General features: G+C 29.4%; 1 protein-coding gene across 2 annotated transcripts; it reads right to left on the bottom strand.

Annotated features, from left to right (window-relative positions):
• Positions 1-767: 767 nt before the first annotated feature.
• On the bottom strand, positions 768-9033 carry LOC106765216 (autophagy protein 5). 2 transcript variants are annotated; one of them, XM_014649753.2, is made up of 8 exons: positions 8806-9033; positions 8598-8722; positions 8438-8504; positions 7697-7786; positions 6390-6477; positions 4214-4357; positions 3608-3739; positions 768-1222 (listed from the first exon to the last, which is right to left on the bottom strand). In XM_014649753.2, the coding sequence occupies exons 1-8, from the start codon at positions 8938-8940 to the stop codon at positions 921-923; spliced, it is 1083 nt and encodes a 360-aa protein (XP_014505239.1). In that variant the 5' UTR covers positions 8941-9033; the 3' UTR covers positions 768-920. The 2 variants fall into 2 exon arrangements, with proteins under 2 accessions (XP_014505239.1, XP_014505240.1); XM_014649754.2 differs by having other exon boundaries at positions 8839-9029.
• Between the last annotated feature and the right edge of the window lie 7827 nt (positions 9034-16860).

Raw genomic sequence — 16860 nt, 5'->3', positions numbered from 1 at the left:
ATATATATATATATATATATATATATATATATATATATATATATATATATATATATATATATATATATATATATATAAGAGCATAATTAAAGTGTGGATAGCCACCGCACACCCGTAATTCCGCGAATATATAAGAGGGGTTATAATAAGAATATAAAATAAAAATAAAACACCACTTCAGTAATTTGTTATCCTCAACCTCCGACTTATTTTCATTCTTAGAATTTTGAAGGTAAATGGAAACTAACTATATTATTTGGTGCTGGTTAAATATTAAAGTTTCCATGAATTATTTCATGCTTTAAAAATAACAACGGATAAACCTCTCACCACTAAACTCCACTCTTTCTATTACCCATAAAAAAACCGTCTGTTCAACCAAATATTGTAAATGCTTCAATCTTGGCCATGTCAAATTCAATCAATGACACAAAATATTTCATAGGGATAAAGACTATTGTTAGCATTCCTCTTTGCATAATAAATTGACCAACAGTTCAAAAAATAAATGCATACTTTCCTTAACTATCAATGACACAAATCATAGTAATAAAGACTACTGTTAGCATTTCTCTTTGCATAATTAATTGACCAACAGTTCAAAAATAAATGCATACTTTCCTTAACTACAGAAATATTGGACAAACCAAAATTTTCCGCAGCACCTTTCAACCACCTCTACACAAAAAGGAAAATGCAAGAACTGAAACAGCCAATTTTGCAGGGAAACATTACCATTAAATGGAGTTAAAAAAATCATCGATATGTCAACAATTACTACACTTTGCACTGGAAAATAGCAATCGAATTATGAAATGAATATGATAAGAAACCGTTTTGTACATTTTATATACAAAAAAAAATGAACCTTCTGATTTTTTTTTTTAGTAAATGTATGCCCAACAAAACTAAATTTATCCCTATTGCACTGCATTGGCTTTAACTTTTAAGCATACGCACATATGAAGAAAATACTCAGGATTCATCAAGTTGTTGACAACCCAAGAAAAAGGTATATCTAAAATCGGTTCTATCCCTTGAATACGAACAAATTTGATTTCAGCAATCTCAGCTGCGTTGCAAGATGAACCGGGATCAGATGATCTTTCTCCCTCTTCTCCACTTTGGTTAATGTCTGTATCTCCTTCAATTACAAAGGAATTCTCCAGAAAAAACTCAGGTAATATTCTTTTAACCGCATCATTTAAACTAAAGTATTTACCTGCACGCAACAGATATAAAAGACAAGTATATCAGTTAAATTACAGAAAAGTAAATATCATCCTAACAATAAAATAACAATTTCGATTAATTGCAATCAATTTAAGCAGAGACAAAGGAATGGCAAAGGATGCATGGATACTTCTATAGTAAGCATACCCATGAGAGACACATTTAGACACTCCGAATATAACTGGCTGGCCTTTCACAATTTTTTACTTTCATGTTTTGAATTTTCATACCTTTATAGATAAAAATATCACAATAATTAGACAAAAACTGACCAATAAAACTATCATACATCAACCAACATAAGAAATCCCAAACTGTCTAAACTAGCGCATTTTTACGGCCAGTGTGCATTCTCCTCGAGAGAAAAATCTCTTTAGCAATAACTAAAATCGTGAAGAAGATATAATGTCAACAAAAGTATTTATGTTTTTAGACATTCTGATTGACAATTTTTAACTATGGACGCATCATTTGTCCAATGGTGAATTCTCTAAAGTGGGCAATAAACCTCAATGCACCAATTTAGAGCCTAATCTCCTAATTACGCAAATTATTCATATTTTTTCTGAAAATTAGCAATTTATTTCAAAAAGATGTAAGCTCGCACTAGTTTTATTATTTCCGTAATGTAGCCTCTGGGACTCAATCAATATAGGTGTCAAGCACTTCAGAGGTTCATATGCCTCTAGCCAAGAGAGGAGCTTTACCACTTCTGCTACTTGTGCAATACAAAATTGACAGATTTTATTAAATCATGAACTGTTTTGGTTGCAAATAAAAAGAAGTTTGTGTGGATGTAACTTATGCTTGCAGCAACTTGGTTAACAAATACAATAATTGTAAACATGTTTCTTCCATTAATCTGAGATACAAGATAGTTAGTTATCAGGGTCGGGGATTGTTTGAATTGATAATCAAGGAAACTGAGAGTTGAGTTTTATTATCTTCTCTTCGCTTTCCCTTTCACAAGTTATCTTTTAAGAGAATATAATATTACCTTAATCAATGATATTTTCGGACGCAACATGCGGGCTAATCCTCAGCTGTGGTTCTCTATTCTTTTGCATTTTAGTCCATACATATTTAAGTCTGAGCCTTAGTCGCAGTATTGATAAATTGGACTTAATGATTGGTTATATTTTCCTAAAGGGAAATATTTAATATTTTGTTATAGCTCCTGATATAAAATACTAGGACCATTTATTTAACTTTTATGTGTTTTTTATTTTTTTATTTCTAACATAATTGTTTTCCTTTCCCCATTGCCCACTACTCCATCCTTCAGAAAACTATGGCTGTGCCCCGACACCATCAGCCATCATGCCCTATTAATATGATGATCATTCCCATACAAGAAAATAGGAAGTAAAATCATAGAAAACAATCAACTTAGAAGTTACAAAGGAGTAGGGGTGGGCAAATCGAACTGCTAAAAACTGAACTGTTTCTTGTTTTATCAATCTGAACTGAACTATACTAAATTGTACTAAATTACAGTATGAACTGAACTGAACTATTAACTGAATTGTAAACTACACTAACTGAACTATTAACCGAACTATAAATTGCACTAACTGCACTGAACTATTAACTGAATTGTAAATTGTACTAACTGAACTATTAACTAAATTGTAAACTACACTAATTTTAACTAAACTACAATATAAACTGAACTAAACTACTAACTATACTAATTTTAGACTGAATTGTACTAATTTTTAAANTAAATAGTATAACAATACATATCCTTTTTAATTGAAATTTATTTTAATATTTATTTTATTTTATTCATAAGTGTCTAATAAATTGATTTTTAATTATTTAATATTATTATTTTCTATTTTATTTATATTTATTTTATTATTAAAAATTATTTTATTTTTTATTTATTTATTTTATTTTATTAATAAAAAAATATAAAAAATAACATCATACACTAACACAAAATAAATATATATATATATATATATATATATATATAACAAAAAATATAAAGATATAAATTACATTTTTTATTTTTATTGATAAAAAATATAAATTGTGATAAAAAAATTGTCTTAAAAAATTAATTATTATTTTTTTTATGTGAACAATTTTTTTTATTAATATTTTATTATTAAATAAAGTTTTCTTGACAAGATGAAACTGGAACTAGAGAAGACGTAAGAGTAGATACAGTTCTCATAGTTAACTGAACTGTAACGGTTATAAGTTCAATTTTTAAAAAGTGAACCATAAAATAGTATACTGAACTGTTAGTAAAAGTGGATCAGTTATTTTTAGTATAATATAGTACAATTAACTGTAGTACAGTACAGTTAAGTTATTTTTGCTCAACCCTACAAAGAAGGATTCTCTAAAAGACACGACTTACCATCTTCCTTATAAAGCTCAACAGGACGATTGATATATGAGACTTTGTCCCAGTTATCAATTTGAGGAGCATCTTCAAAATCATCAAACTCCTCATTGACTGTCCACAGATATAAACGAACAGGAATCCTACCTACAAAAGACAGTAGATGTTAACCACAAAAAATAAGTTTATCAAGAGGCATTGGTACACGTGCTCATTGTCAACAAATAGATAATTATGCAGTATTGCAGTTTTAAGTACAATTAGAAAGTAAAGATAAAAATAAGAATCAAGTAAAATAAGTAGCCTAAATAATAGCTCTCCAAACTTTACATATGATCACACCATACAGATATCATTTTTAAAAGGGCAAGTAGAGAGCTCATAACGCACTCAGGATTGGTTTAACCTCTTGTAAAGTGTTTAGAAGATCCATGAGGAGGAAAGAGACTCCTCGCCAGTGCTAGGAATTTTGAATTTACAGATAATAAGAATATTCTTTAATAGAAAAAGAAAGAAACATTATCAAAAAGAATGGAGGGTGTAGACATGAAATCTTCCATAAAAGAAGAGGAAAAAACAAAGCCAGCCAAATTGGCACACAAACTAGTTCATGTTGCTCACCAGTCTTAACTTGTCCAGTAACATCGGTATCCCCTGTACTCTGTGGAGATTTAATCAAGACTGAACTAACATTTTCCGTATATTCATCTTCAGAGGTTCCCAGCTTAAGCTTAGATGCCACCCGCCGATAAGTTTCTAAATTACCTGCAATGCATATGAGTACTGACTGTTGAAACAAGTCTAAGATCAAAGGGCAACAAAACAAATTCTCCATAAATTACCAACTGCAGATGGAACCCTTGCTCCTTTCTGCACTTTAACATTGCACTACACTTTGTCTATCCTATCTTTTATGAATCCTAGGGTAGAATAGCATTCATTCAAATTTGAGATTGGTTATACATTGAAAATTGGAACTAGCTTTCGGAAGTGTATGTTCAAGTGTCTTAAATATTTTTCATTCCCAAAATAAAAACACTGAGGGATAAAATAACTAAGGTAATCAAAGAACGATTTCTACTCTGGAAAAGATCCTTGAGAAAAAAAATAATTTACATGTTTAATGTTTATGACTGTTCATATGCCAATAAAGATAAAACATGTTTGATTTGCTAAAAGATGAAGGAAAGAACAGCACAAAAAGACTTGTCCCGTGGTTTAATTTTAAACAAGAGAAAAGATGAAATACTGGACAGAAGGTAAAGAGATCAAATTCCCTTTTTCCTTGATGTTGTAACCCACCCCATCCACTCCCACACTGATAACCAACCAAAACACAAATGCAACCACACAAATGATGGATGAACATTCAAAATATTCAACAATGTTCCCTTGCTCATTTTTTACCACCAGTATCAGAATAATGTGACAATTATATCAGCATTCACTTTAATACTAAGTTATCAAATTATAATGTACTTTTAATATTGTACAAGAATAAATGCTAGGAATACACTCTCTCATTGGTCAAAATTTATTGGAAAACCCAAAATTTTGTGGATCTCACATCTTATTTAATGAAGCTCTGCTAATTGTTGTAGATTTCAACATGTTACAATTACAAGGAAACTGCAAGTAAAAATGTATGAGAAAGTGTGTTAATAACACTTCTCACTATATAATTTAATAAAAAAAATAGAACATAAAAAATAACTAAATGATAGCTCTTAAAATAATTATAAAATATATTGTGCCTTTTCATAATGGAAAAAAAAAAACACTATATAGCACTTGTGTATATTTAAATTAACATTGTTCTTTCTAATATTTATATGCATAAAACAACACCACCAAATTCCCAATGTTGTACATCAATCACCGAACACTTGACAAAACGAAAGCTTGAACTGTAATTCAATGTACATCACACACTCTTAATGTTTCAGATGAGGTATCCGAGTTTGGCCTATTCACAAGTGAAACCTTCTGCTGAAAAAAAAAACAAAAACAAATAAACCAAGCTTCATTGAACAACCCTTGGCTTATCCCAAACAAACCAGCCTCAAGCTTGATAAATAATAACCTCGGGTTCAATTCTAATCCAACACAGATTACATTTGTGACCTTAATTAGATTCCTGAAAGTTACAAAGCTTAGCTTGCACTGCCTCATTCACCACCAGAAGAAAAACGAAGGGAATAATGCAACCATCCATTGGTGGGGTCAGGCTGTTAAAAATAACCAATTTGCCTTTATGTTTACTAAATATAAATGAATATGAAGATTTATCAATAACCTTGCTAAAATCATATTAAATTGCCACCAAAATAACTGTGGGGCAACTTACACAGCACTACCAGCACACAAACAAGAGTAGGTCAGTAACTCCACAGTCACACTACTATGAAAATAACTGCACTATATCTATAACAGGAACTGGACCATAAATGTAAAGAAACATTTAACGAGCAGGAAATAGTATTTATATTTATATATTATTTATATCATATTCTCTCTCATCTGGTTCTTAATCAAAGTGAGATCTAGAAAAGAATTGCAAATGAAGTCTCTCTTTCTCTCTCTCTATTCCCAACAATTAACAATCAGTAACAAAAGAACTCAGGTACTGCATTTTATATTTATCCTATTTTTCTTAACGTTCACATGCTAACAATCTATTTGATTGAAATAACTAAAAGTCTTATCATCCACCTCCCAACATTTTACTGGTAGAATATAACATCACAAATGGGAATCTCAAGAGAAACAGAATACCTTAGGTAATTAACAACAGTACCTTTTAAAACAGAGTCCCAGAGCTCCACCTGATCAGGTTGAGACATGTTCATAACATTTTTGCTATTCCCATTGATTACATATGCAGCCTGCAGCAAAATTAAAATTCAGGTAGTGGCAACGAAAATTTAAATCTCACATGCATTGCCGATGGGACACAAATAATAAGTTTTGGGGACTTAAAGTTAAACAAATGCAGTATCCCACTTCCCTACCAAGGGTCCTACACTTAAATTTTAGCTGGAATACCCACTGCTCTGCAAGTTAGTGCACTAACTGCGGCTTCTTCCGGATTCTAGTATAACTTCGAGATTAAGGTTTGGCAGCAAAACATAGCCAGTGACTTTATTAGCATGCGAAATAAGTAAGCAGTCAGAAAAGGCACACAATATGGTGGGTTTATTCTAGAACGAATAAGAAGGGCCTTGGAGAGCCAGTTAGCTGAGGTTGAAAGTAGAGGGCGATGGGGGATCATGTGATAAAGGGGAATATAGTAAGCAGAGAGAATAATAGGGGGTCTGTTGTGGGAAGTCATAATTTATCAAGTATTTTGAAGGGAAGAGAATGTTCTCCCTGAGGAGCTTAGGCTCTAGTTTCTTTTTTCTACTTCTACAATAGCCCTTGAGCTCTCTTCATTCCAATAAAATATATCTTATTCAGATTTTATCTTCCGGATTCCCATCACCTTAGCATATTATTACTAAAATACCTACTTTGACCTACAACTGAGCTCAAAGATCTCTACCCTTACTATAACATTCCTAATTTTATCATAAACGCATATTGAGTAGTAGTGAATAATATTAGTTGTTCCAAGGTATGGGAGGAACTGAAAACATCATAGCTTCGATTATAGAACTCCTTATTTGAAAGCAGCACCAGGTTCTATCCAAGATATTCCAGAAAACCCTATCAATCCATTAACGTTTATCATTAAAGAACATTTTATAGCAGTTAAACAACACACTAACTTGGCCCATAAGCATTACCCCAATCCAGAAAAAAACCACCATTACCTTAACAAATCGTCAACAAGTTTTTAATTTCATCAAGTTCCAATATTTTCCTTACTATCCTATACCAATAAACCATGTGTCAGACTAGGGTGAGATCTGTTTAAAGCTTTATATAACCAAATATGATATGAGTCTGACGTGATCAATCAAAATAGCACAAAATGCATGTTAGAGGGCATAAGGGCATAAGCACCTTCTTTGAAAAGCTTAACTGGCACAAAGCATCATGTTATAAATCAAACAAGTACCATAATAAAAGCAGGCACCACAAAGCAGATATCACATAACTGACCTCCTTCAGTGAGTTAATAAAGCTCCACTTTACACTGTCTTCGCCTTCACAAGGAAGCAATAAATTACTTGGATATCCTCTAAAGTGTACCTATAAATCGATCAGAGGGTTCAGAGATTAAGATCCAATATAGCTGCACATGTGGAAAGATGATTTCTACAAGGGCCACTAAAATGTTAGTACTAAATCAATCCTAATTTTATTTGCTTCCCTTAGTTCAGGCTCTTAGTTTCTTCAATAACAAACACCACCAAGCAGGTAGAATTGAAGTGGAAATCCAATAGGAATTCCTTTATCGTCACATCATCCCAATTATTAATGTAATCAGGCAGCAACACAAGTTCCTAAAGGATGCTAGTCTTTTTTTAAGAAAAAAAAAAAAGAAAGACACTAACAGCAGCCTACGGATTAAACTCTATTTAAAATATGAAATGAACAATAAACGCTTTACTTGAGAGAAAATAAATGTCATCCAATCAAAAACCACCATCGTCAAATAAGATAAGTTTAATAAATTTTAAAACAACTACCTTAAAGTCGTACAGAAAACGATTTTAACCTAGGAGTATATGGCCACTAATAATTAAACTCTCGTGTTAAACTTGCTTCCTGCAATTAAAATCTAAATGAGCCGCTTCCTACCGAACAATCTAAACAGAGGAAACAACATGTAATTCCAACAGAAAAGGGTAGGTCAAATTGATTAAACAGAAAACCAGAACAAGATCAGAAAGTAATTACCGTCAAATTCCACGGTCTCTCCGGCTCCACGCACAGAAGATCAAAAAGAACACCGGTCGGTATATACCTGCACAAAGCATAATAAAAATAAAAAAAGAAAACAATCAGTAATGCGAGAATTGAAAAAACATCGAGAGAATGCATTGTATTGCAATCGCACCACTTGAGAGGAATGCCTTTGTAGTCAAACCAAACCGTGTCAAGTCCAGGGGGAAGCGTGCTGCTGAAGTGAGGCTTCACGAGAGATATCAACAGAGGCAAGTAACCTATCCGAGGAGCCAACACCTGAAAACGAAAACGAAATGGAAACGAAGCGATTAATTGAATGAGATGATAAAAAAAAAAAAAAAAAAAAAAAAAAAACCTACGGAAATAGGAAGAGTGTGGCGCGAGAAGAATACCAAAGCTGGTGGAGGAGGAGGAAGAGTTGTGACTTCAGATTCGTGGAGGTGAATCTGCAGTGGAATGGCCCCTTCCCACACCTGCTTCTGCGCCGAGCTCATCTCTTTCAGATCTCTTTCTATTTCTCTCTCACTCTCTTTTCACTTTTAACTTCATTCAACTTCCACTTCTTCTCTCACTTTGATCAAATCCCTCACTTGCTTTATTTCTTTTCTCAGCTTTTGGATTTTTTTTTTCAACTGTATTTTAACTTCACGATATTATCTAATTACAATTTATTATTTATAATAAATTTCTTTATTTGTATAGAGTAAAATTACTTTGAAAATATTAATTTTTTAAATAAATATTATGAAATCTGATAATTAAATGTGGCAACCTAAGTCTCCGTTAATACAGATGAAGCTCTGAACTCAGAGAGAGTTTGATACGTATGAATTTAGTCATTCTTGAATGTATTTTATATCCACAATGATATTTAGATAAATTTTTTTGATAATATTTGAATATTGATTATGTGTCAATTTATGATTGGTCAAAAATTATTCCACAATAAATAATAATAATCATAAACACAAAGTAATTTTTTACCAATCACAAATTGACACGTAATCAATGTTCCAAAAACATGTTATTTAAATATCATTATCTATTTTATATTCCTACATTTTAAACACCTTTGTTTTAATAAATTGCATATGTTATATTTCTAATTCTAATTACTTATGTGTATAGAGATAGAATATATATTTAGTAGTACCTTCTCTTATCTAAATTATTGTTCGAATTTCTTTCATTTAAGCTTTCTTTTCATAGGTTTAACTGTTAAATTTTAAAAATAAATTGTATATTTTATTATTGTATATTTTTCCTATATTTTCTCATCGTATTCTTATATTTTTATCAATGTTAAGTGATAAATTGACATTATTTTATAAAAAATTAATCATCTTTGCATTTCTAAAATTAAAAATATGATCTTCAATGTTTTATTAATTTTTTTTTATTTTTCTTTTTTCTCTCCACTTATGTATTCCTTTTATTAATTTTTCAAAAACCAATTAAAAATTCAACAATTTAAGTTTGAAATACGTTTTTCTCTTAATCGACTTTCGAAACATAGGAGTTCTTGACCGGTTTTCAAAAGTCTAGAAAAAAGAATTATATATTGAATTACGTTTACCATTAAAGATACTTCAAAATACGTTTATTCTTTAAATGTATTTATGTTTGAGAAAAAAATCGTATCAAATTTAAAATAACAAATAATAATTTTTAAAAAATCAAAATAAAACAAAAAGAAAACAGTTAACAAAATTTTAAATAAAAATTACAACCAAATACTATTACAATATTTAAAAAAATCAACTAAAATTAAATTAAACAATTATAAACAAATAAAAAAATCCATATAATTTGAAGCAACAAAAAAATATTTTTTATTTTGTTGTTATTTTCAAAATTTTATTTGATTTTTTAAAATGTTGTGACTATATTTGGTTGTTATTTTTTATTTGAAAATTTGTTTTTTTTCTGTTTTGTTTGTTTTTTTTTATTTTTAAAAATTGTTTATTTGTTACTTTTTTTTGTTATTTTAAATTTAATATGTTTGTTTTCTTAAACATAAATAATAAACCTATTTTGAAGGTTAAATATATTTTGAAGTATGTATATTCGGTATTTCAAAATACAATTTTTTTTAACTGATTTTCGAAAACTAATTAAAAGTTTGAGTTTTCCAAAACTGATTAAGAAAGAAAAGTGTATATTAAACCACTAATTAAGAAATAAAGGGGCGAGTGAAGAGAGAAAAGAAAATTAAAAAAGAAAAAATTAATTTAATAAAAGGTTGAAGGTTATATTTAGAGTTTAGGAAGTAAATGATAGATTAACCAAAATTACAATAAGTGAGTAGTTTTATACCATGTCTTGTCCTTTTGTAACACTGTTAACAGATAATATATGAAAACTAAGGAAATAATAAAACTCCTTAGAAAAACTAAATAGTAAAATGATGATATTAAAGTGACAAAGACTCACTTTCTTATAGCTTATTTAAATAATAATTTAATTAGTTTGACGAGTAAACAAAAGTGTTTAGTAAATATTTTGAGCTTTTAATTTTAACTTATAAAAGATTAAATTAAATTATAAGTTATGAGATACATTTTATAATTCATAAATAGCATACTGTTTCATTAGCTTTTATTATTGTTATCCTTTGTAATTTCTTTTTTAATTTTATTTGACATATAATAAAATATTTTAATCTCATGAATGTAAGTAATTAGTACATTATTTTAATAATTAGTGTGTTATTTTTAATTCTTTTACGCAACTCAAATTAAAAAATAACATTTTAAATTAAAGTACTACATAATGGTATGTGAAAATAATAGCCGATAAAAATTGTAAAGAATATATTTTTTAAAATATGTGCAAGTTTTAAAAGTAAATAAAAGTATTAAAAAATTTAAATAAAATTTTATTATTTTACAAATATAAAATTATAATAACATTTAGTGTTTTTATGTAAACTTTTGTGTTTTGAATGAATATATGTCTCTTTCATTTATTGTTAGTGTTTAAATCCTTTCTCAAATGCTTGTTATAGGGTTTGTTTGATATTGAGAAATGTTGGGTAAATCTGGATTTGGGTTAAACACATAAAGGAAATAGTATCTAGGGATAGAACTCAAACCTCTTGTTGTCTTAAAATTTCAATTCTTAATGCTGAAATAATTGTTAGGTTTTCTAAGGGATTGAAGCCTAATGAGTAAGTCTAGGCTCTTTCTGTCAAGGGATTGAGGTTTGAGTAAATTAGTAGATTGACATTGACATATTAACGAAGAGGAAGTGATTTTATTTACATAAGAGTGAAGTAGGTGAAATCATAACTCCAACATAGCATTCCATACCATTTCTAATCCTTCCATTTCAAAGTGTTTCAGTACCTGAGATGACTTTTATCATTTATGTTTCATGTTTACTTTAATTGCACCAAAACCCAATTTATGGAAGCATTCTTTAGTCTAGGTTAGTTATAAATTATACGATTGTTTAGTGACACGAGTCTCTTGGGAAACGATATTTGGCCTTACCAGTTTTATTACTTGAAACGATTTGGTACACTTGCCAAAGTCTCAACAATCACCTCTTGCATGTCAATCAAGTTATCAACCTATCTTCCTTATCGAGAATATAAATCTTATGACTTTGCCACCTTTTCAAAACATATTCGTTGCATCAGTGCCTCTTTCCCATAGTATCTCGGTTCTCAAGAAAAATAAAATCTTTTCTCGAATCTATGTCGTACAATGTGCATTAATCAGAAATGACAAATGAAAATTGATTATGACCAATACTCTTCCCTATTTAAATCGAGTCAATCCCCTTCCTCCTTTACATTTTCACTCTTCTAAAAACTATCAATCTTCCTCTCTTGAATAATCCTTCCAACTGACTCTCTAAATTCTCAACCATCTAAACAAATGAAACTACATTATGAACCTCCAGATAAATATCAATATCTTATCCTACTTCTGGACCAAGATGCATATGCCAACAAAACACTCATTCTTATCTGCATATTCAAAATTTACATGCCTTATGGGAGGAGCTCTCCTACCTAACCCTTCACCGTCAGACCTTCCCTTACCTTGCTCCCACCACCTTCATCACAACCACTATCTTCTTTTTTCAAACCTTTCCTCAAGACTTCTTCTTCTCCCATCTACCTCCTCGACCTCTTCTTACTTTCTTCATCCTTTCCTTATCCCATCTCTTTCTTTTGTTTGATAGTTTATCTCTATTGGGTGATGATGTTCTCTTTCTCCTTTCACCTCTTTGATGTTTATCAAATAAGGGTGATAAGAGATAGAACGTCAGCATCCCTAAGAGCATGTACTCACAGGGAGTACACTAGACGATAGGTTATAATAGGATAACATAGAATCAGGGGAAGTCTTTAGGTTCTTAGAAGCCTTTATGCATACCATTGTACACATTCATGTTAATGTATTCTGATAAGCTTAATGTGTTTGAATATCTAATTTTATCTAATTTTGCATGTGTTACATTTATATGCTCTGATTATTTGTTACAAATGCTCTAATTATTTAAAATCTAACCCCATGCATATAAAAATCTGATAATAATGAATATAATTAGTAAAGTGTTCAAATGATGTTTGTGAATTGCACTAAAAGTTTTTAAAAGATTTTGAAATACGAATGCACTTCTACTCTAACTGAAAACCATGTCGTTTGTATATGTATTTGTTAAACATCAAAAAGTGAAAGATTGTTAAGACAAAATCGTCTATAAGATTAAACTGTCTAACGTCCTTATATGCTTTGAAGTTTAACAAACAACAACAAACAAAATGAGTATATGACAAAGTGTTATCTTTAGAAAAATAATATAGTTGAAAGATAAGTGTTTTATGAAAAATATATATAAAATCTAAATGTTTTAAAAGCCTTAGTAAACTCACTTATATCCTAGTGGACGCACTATCAAACGATTTTCTCACAAAATTCGTCAAAGTGCTATATAAGAGCCTTGCTAAATGCATTCTTGTTATACTTTGCTAAACAAAGTTAGACGAGATCTCACTATAATGTATAAAATGATGTTTTTTATAAACACACTAAAAAGATAAAAACATGTGTTGAAAGACATGTTATTAAACGCGTTCTTGAACTAAACGAAGATCACTAAACAAAGTGTTGATAGAAAACGCCTTGATAGGCCAAACGATACCTTGTACCAAACGATGTTTCATCCAACGATCAAACCTCTATGAATAGATTGGTATCTTTAAAGAAAAGCTTAAACGATAAAATCTTGCCTGAGCAATAGAAAATTTGAAAAGTTTATAGTTGTTCTGAAAGCGCATTAAAGAGCATTAAATGCACAACATTTCAAAACTAAGAAAAAGGACATATCTGTCTGCATGCATATCTACTATACTTTGTGCAAATTACCTATGTCAAGCATACATCTGCTCTATCATATACAAGTCATAAGTGGACGTTAAAGATAAAGAAGACATTCACAAAATGTTCTCTCTATCAAAAGTCGCATCAAAGAGTTCTTACAACCTACTTTTGATAAATTACTAAAAAAACATGTATGCTCTAACAAGTTGATTTTAACCTACAGTCGTTACCTACGAAAAGGCTAAGAAGATCTAAAGTTATCTATTAATTCATTCATTCCTTAATTAAATTAATAGATACTTTGCATTAAAATCTCATGTTGAGAATTACCATAAGATTATAAATTATTCCTAGTATCATTACTTTTGGTTGTTTTTCTTACATTTATGTTCAAAAATACTTTCCATTACAAAAGAACATTTAAATCAAATTATACTTTCGTATAATCATAAGCAAGTCAAAAATACTTCCCACCTGTCTTGATGTTTTTGTTGTCGTTCGAGTTTTTCATGGTTTCTAGTGCCTTGAGTTGGTTCAAATTCTTCCAAAAACATAGTTTTAGCCAACAAAACAAAAAAGGATTAGTGAAGATATGTCTTAAGGGTAACCTAATAGGTTTGTAGATGAAAGTAAAATGATAGATGAGAGTTTCTCTTCCTTTTAGTGGAAAAGAAGGAGGAATGAGTGGAGACCAGAAGTGCAGGGGAGGAATGAGAGGTAGTAGAGTAGTATGGATTTTGCTTAAGCAAGGTGTGGTTTGGAGGTTGATCTTGAAAATCAAAAGAAAAAAGAAAAGAAGAGAAAGGAGCTAAGTAAATAATTGGTTGCATGTATGTACATGAATTGGTATGAAAGTATGAGTATATGTAAGTTATAGGGAGAAGAAAGAAGAATAATGTTGTGAAGTGGGTTTGAGAAGTGAAAATGGAAGAAAGGGAAGGAGTGTGGATGTGATTTAAGTAGAGTTTGAAAAGAGAAGAATATGAGTGTTTGCATAATTGATAGTTGAAATAGAAAAGAAAGTGGAAAAATGATAAAGTTTGGAAAGAGTTAGTAATTATGGAGAATTAGAAATTTGTGGACTCGCGTGGGGCTCACTTTGGTGAGAGAATATTTTTATCTTTATAGTTGTGTGAACTTATTAATTTCAGAGAGGTGTTTCAGTAAGGTTGCTTTGAACAATTATTGAGAATTGTTAGATATTTTGTTAGGCCTACATGTTGATTGAGATATACATGTTATTGAGAATATTTATGAGTTCGTGATTGAGAATGGTTATTTTGGTTGTTGGTGTCGTATACGTGAACTATGTTATTGGCTTGTAATTTCGTCGGAAGTATGAGCATATCGATAAAATAGTAAGTTTGAGTCTCACGTGAGACAGAAATTTAACTGTCACATTTCCTTCTGTGCTAGGAAATAAAAGGGTAGATGTCTTGCCCAACGATTTTGGCTCGTGTTGAGTATAATGCACGTAATATCAATGTTTTTACACGTTAGTTCTTGAGGAGTTTGGGAATTAGGTCTGAAGTTGTAATGGGAGACGACTCGAATCACCTGCTACTAAGAACCGATTATGACAACGAAATACGAGAAAACGATATTAATTTATGAAAAGTCTGATTTTGATGTTATATCTTGTGTCGAAATATGATATTATGAATTATTATAATATGTGCGTAATGTGTTATATATATATATATATATATATATATATATATATATATATATATATATATATTTTTTTTTTTTTTTCTTTTATGAGTAACTCGACAAGAGACAGAAATAATAATTGTGAAGATTTTATATTGTTTTTATTTAAGTGTTGTAAAAGATAAATAATATTTGTTTTGTATGATGTAGAGACATATAATATGTTTATGATTTTGATTTCTTGATGTTATAAAAAAAATTGACATTATAATTATACTGTATTATTTTACGCGGACATCCCAGGTGTTACACCTTACAACTATCAAAGTTATGTTTTTTTTCTTAAAAAAATATTATAATATTTAAACACAGTATTATATCTATCTGTTAGCTTAAGTTTTGGATTTAAACAGTTATTACAAAAATTAGTTTAAAAGGTCTCTAATCGAGAAAAAAAAATGTATATAAAACAACAGTAAAAATCAGGTTGAAAACGATAATCTTCCTTTGTTTTTCCTAAATTGAATGTTCTTTTTAGTGTTTAGAATGGAATAATATTCTTGATATATAAATGATTTCAAATTTATTATTGATCCCTTGTTTAATATTTAAAAAACTTTACTTTTAATAATTAAATTATCAATTTAAATTCATTAGTTGTTAACACAGTAATCTCAATTTCAAAAGCTGTCATTGCTAATATTTCTTCCATTTTGATAATTCTCACATATTACTATCTGCTTTTTGAATTGCACGATTATTTACACTATTTTTAGTCCATCCTATTTCATTTAACACTGTCCTTTTACTTAAATTTGATTCAGGTCACGAAACATGTTTGATATCCAAATCAGCGTTTGAAAAGTTATTTCAATCTCTATTTTTTTTTCAATGAAAATAAAAAATCATTTCATCAGTACTGTGCAATCATTTGATAATTATTTTACTCCCAATTATGTAATTCCTTGTTGCATAAACTAAATGATTAGATATGATATTTTAAATGATTACAGAGATAAATATTTTAAATAAAAAAACATTAATAAATAATTAAAAACACACATTTTAAACTATTTCATACACCAGCTAACTTCATGTTAATGAACTGCATACTTAGTTTTCTTACGTCAATCTTTTATTGTTTAACATGTGCTTTTAATATCCCTAAACTGATATTCAATGTGAAGGCGATATATATATATATATATATATATATATATATATATATATATATATATATATATATTTTTTTTTTTTTTTTTTATTATTTTTTTTTTTTTTTTATTTTTATTTTTGTTACTTTTTATAATAACGATAGTTATGTTTAATATAATCTTTTACAACATAATATTAGTGCATATAAGAATAAAAATTAAATTTAAATCCATATTAAGTGCTTGAGAAATGTTTTTATCATCGTTGCAA

Source organism: Vigna radiata, chromosome 6, assembly GCF_000741045.1.
Source record: "Vigna radiata var. radiata cultivar VC1973A chromosome 6, Vradiata_ver6, whole genome shotgun sequence".
NCBI classification, from domain to species: Eukaryota; Viridiplantae; Streptophyta; class Magnoliopsida; order Fabales; family Fabaceae; genus Vigna; species Vigna radiata.
Note: the sequence above shows the minus strand (reverse complement) of the source record. Positions and strands in the feature narration are given on the sequence as shown.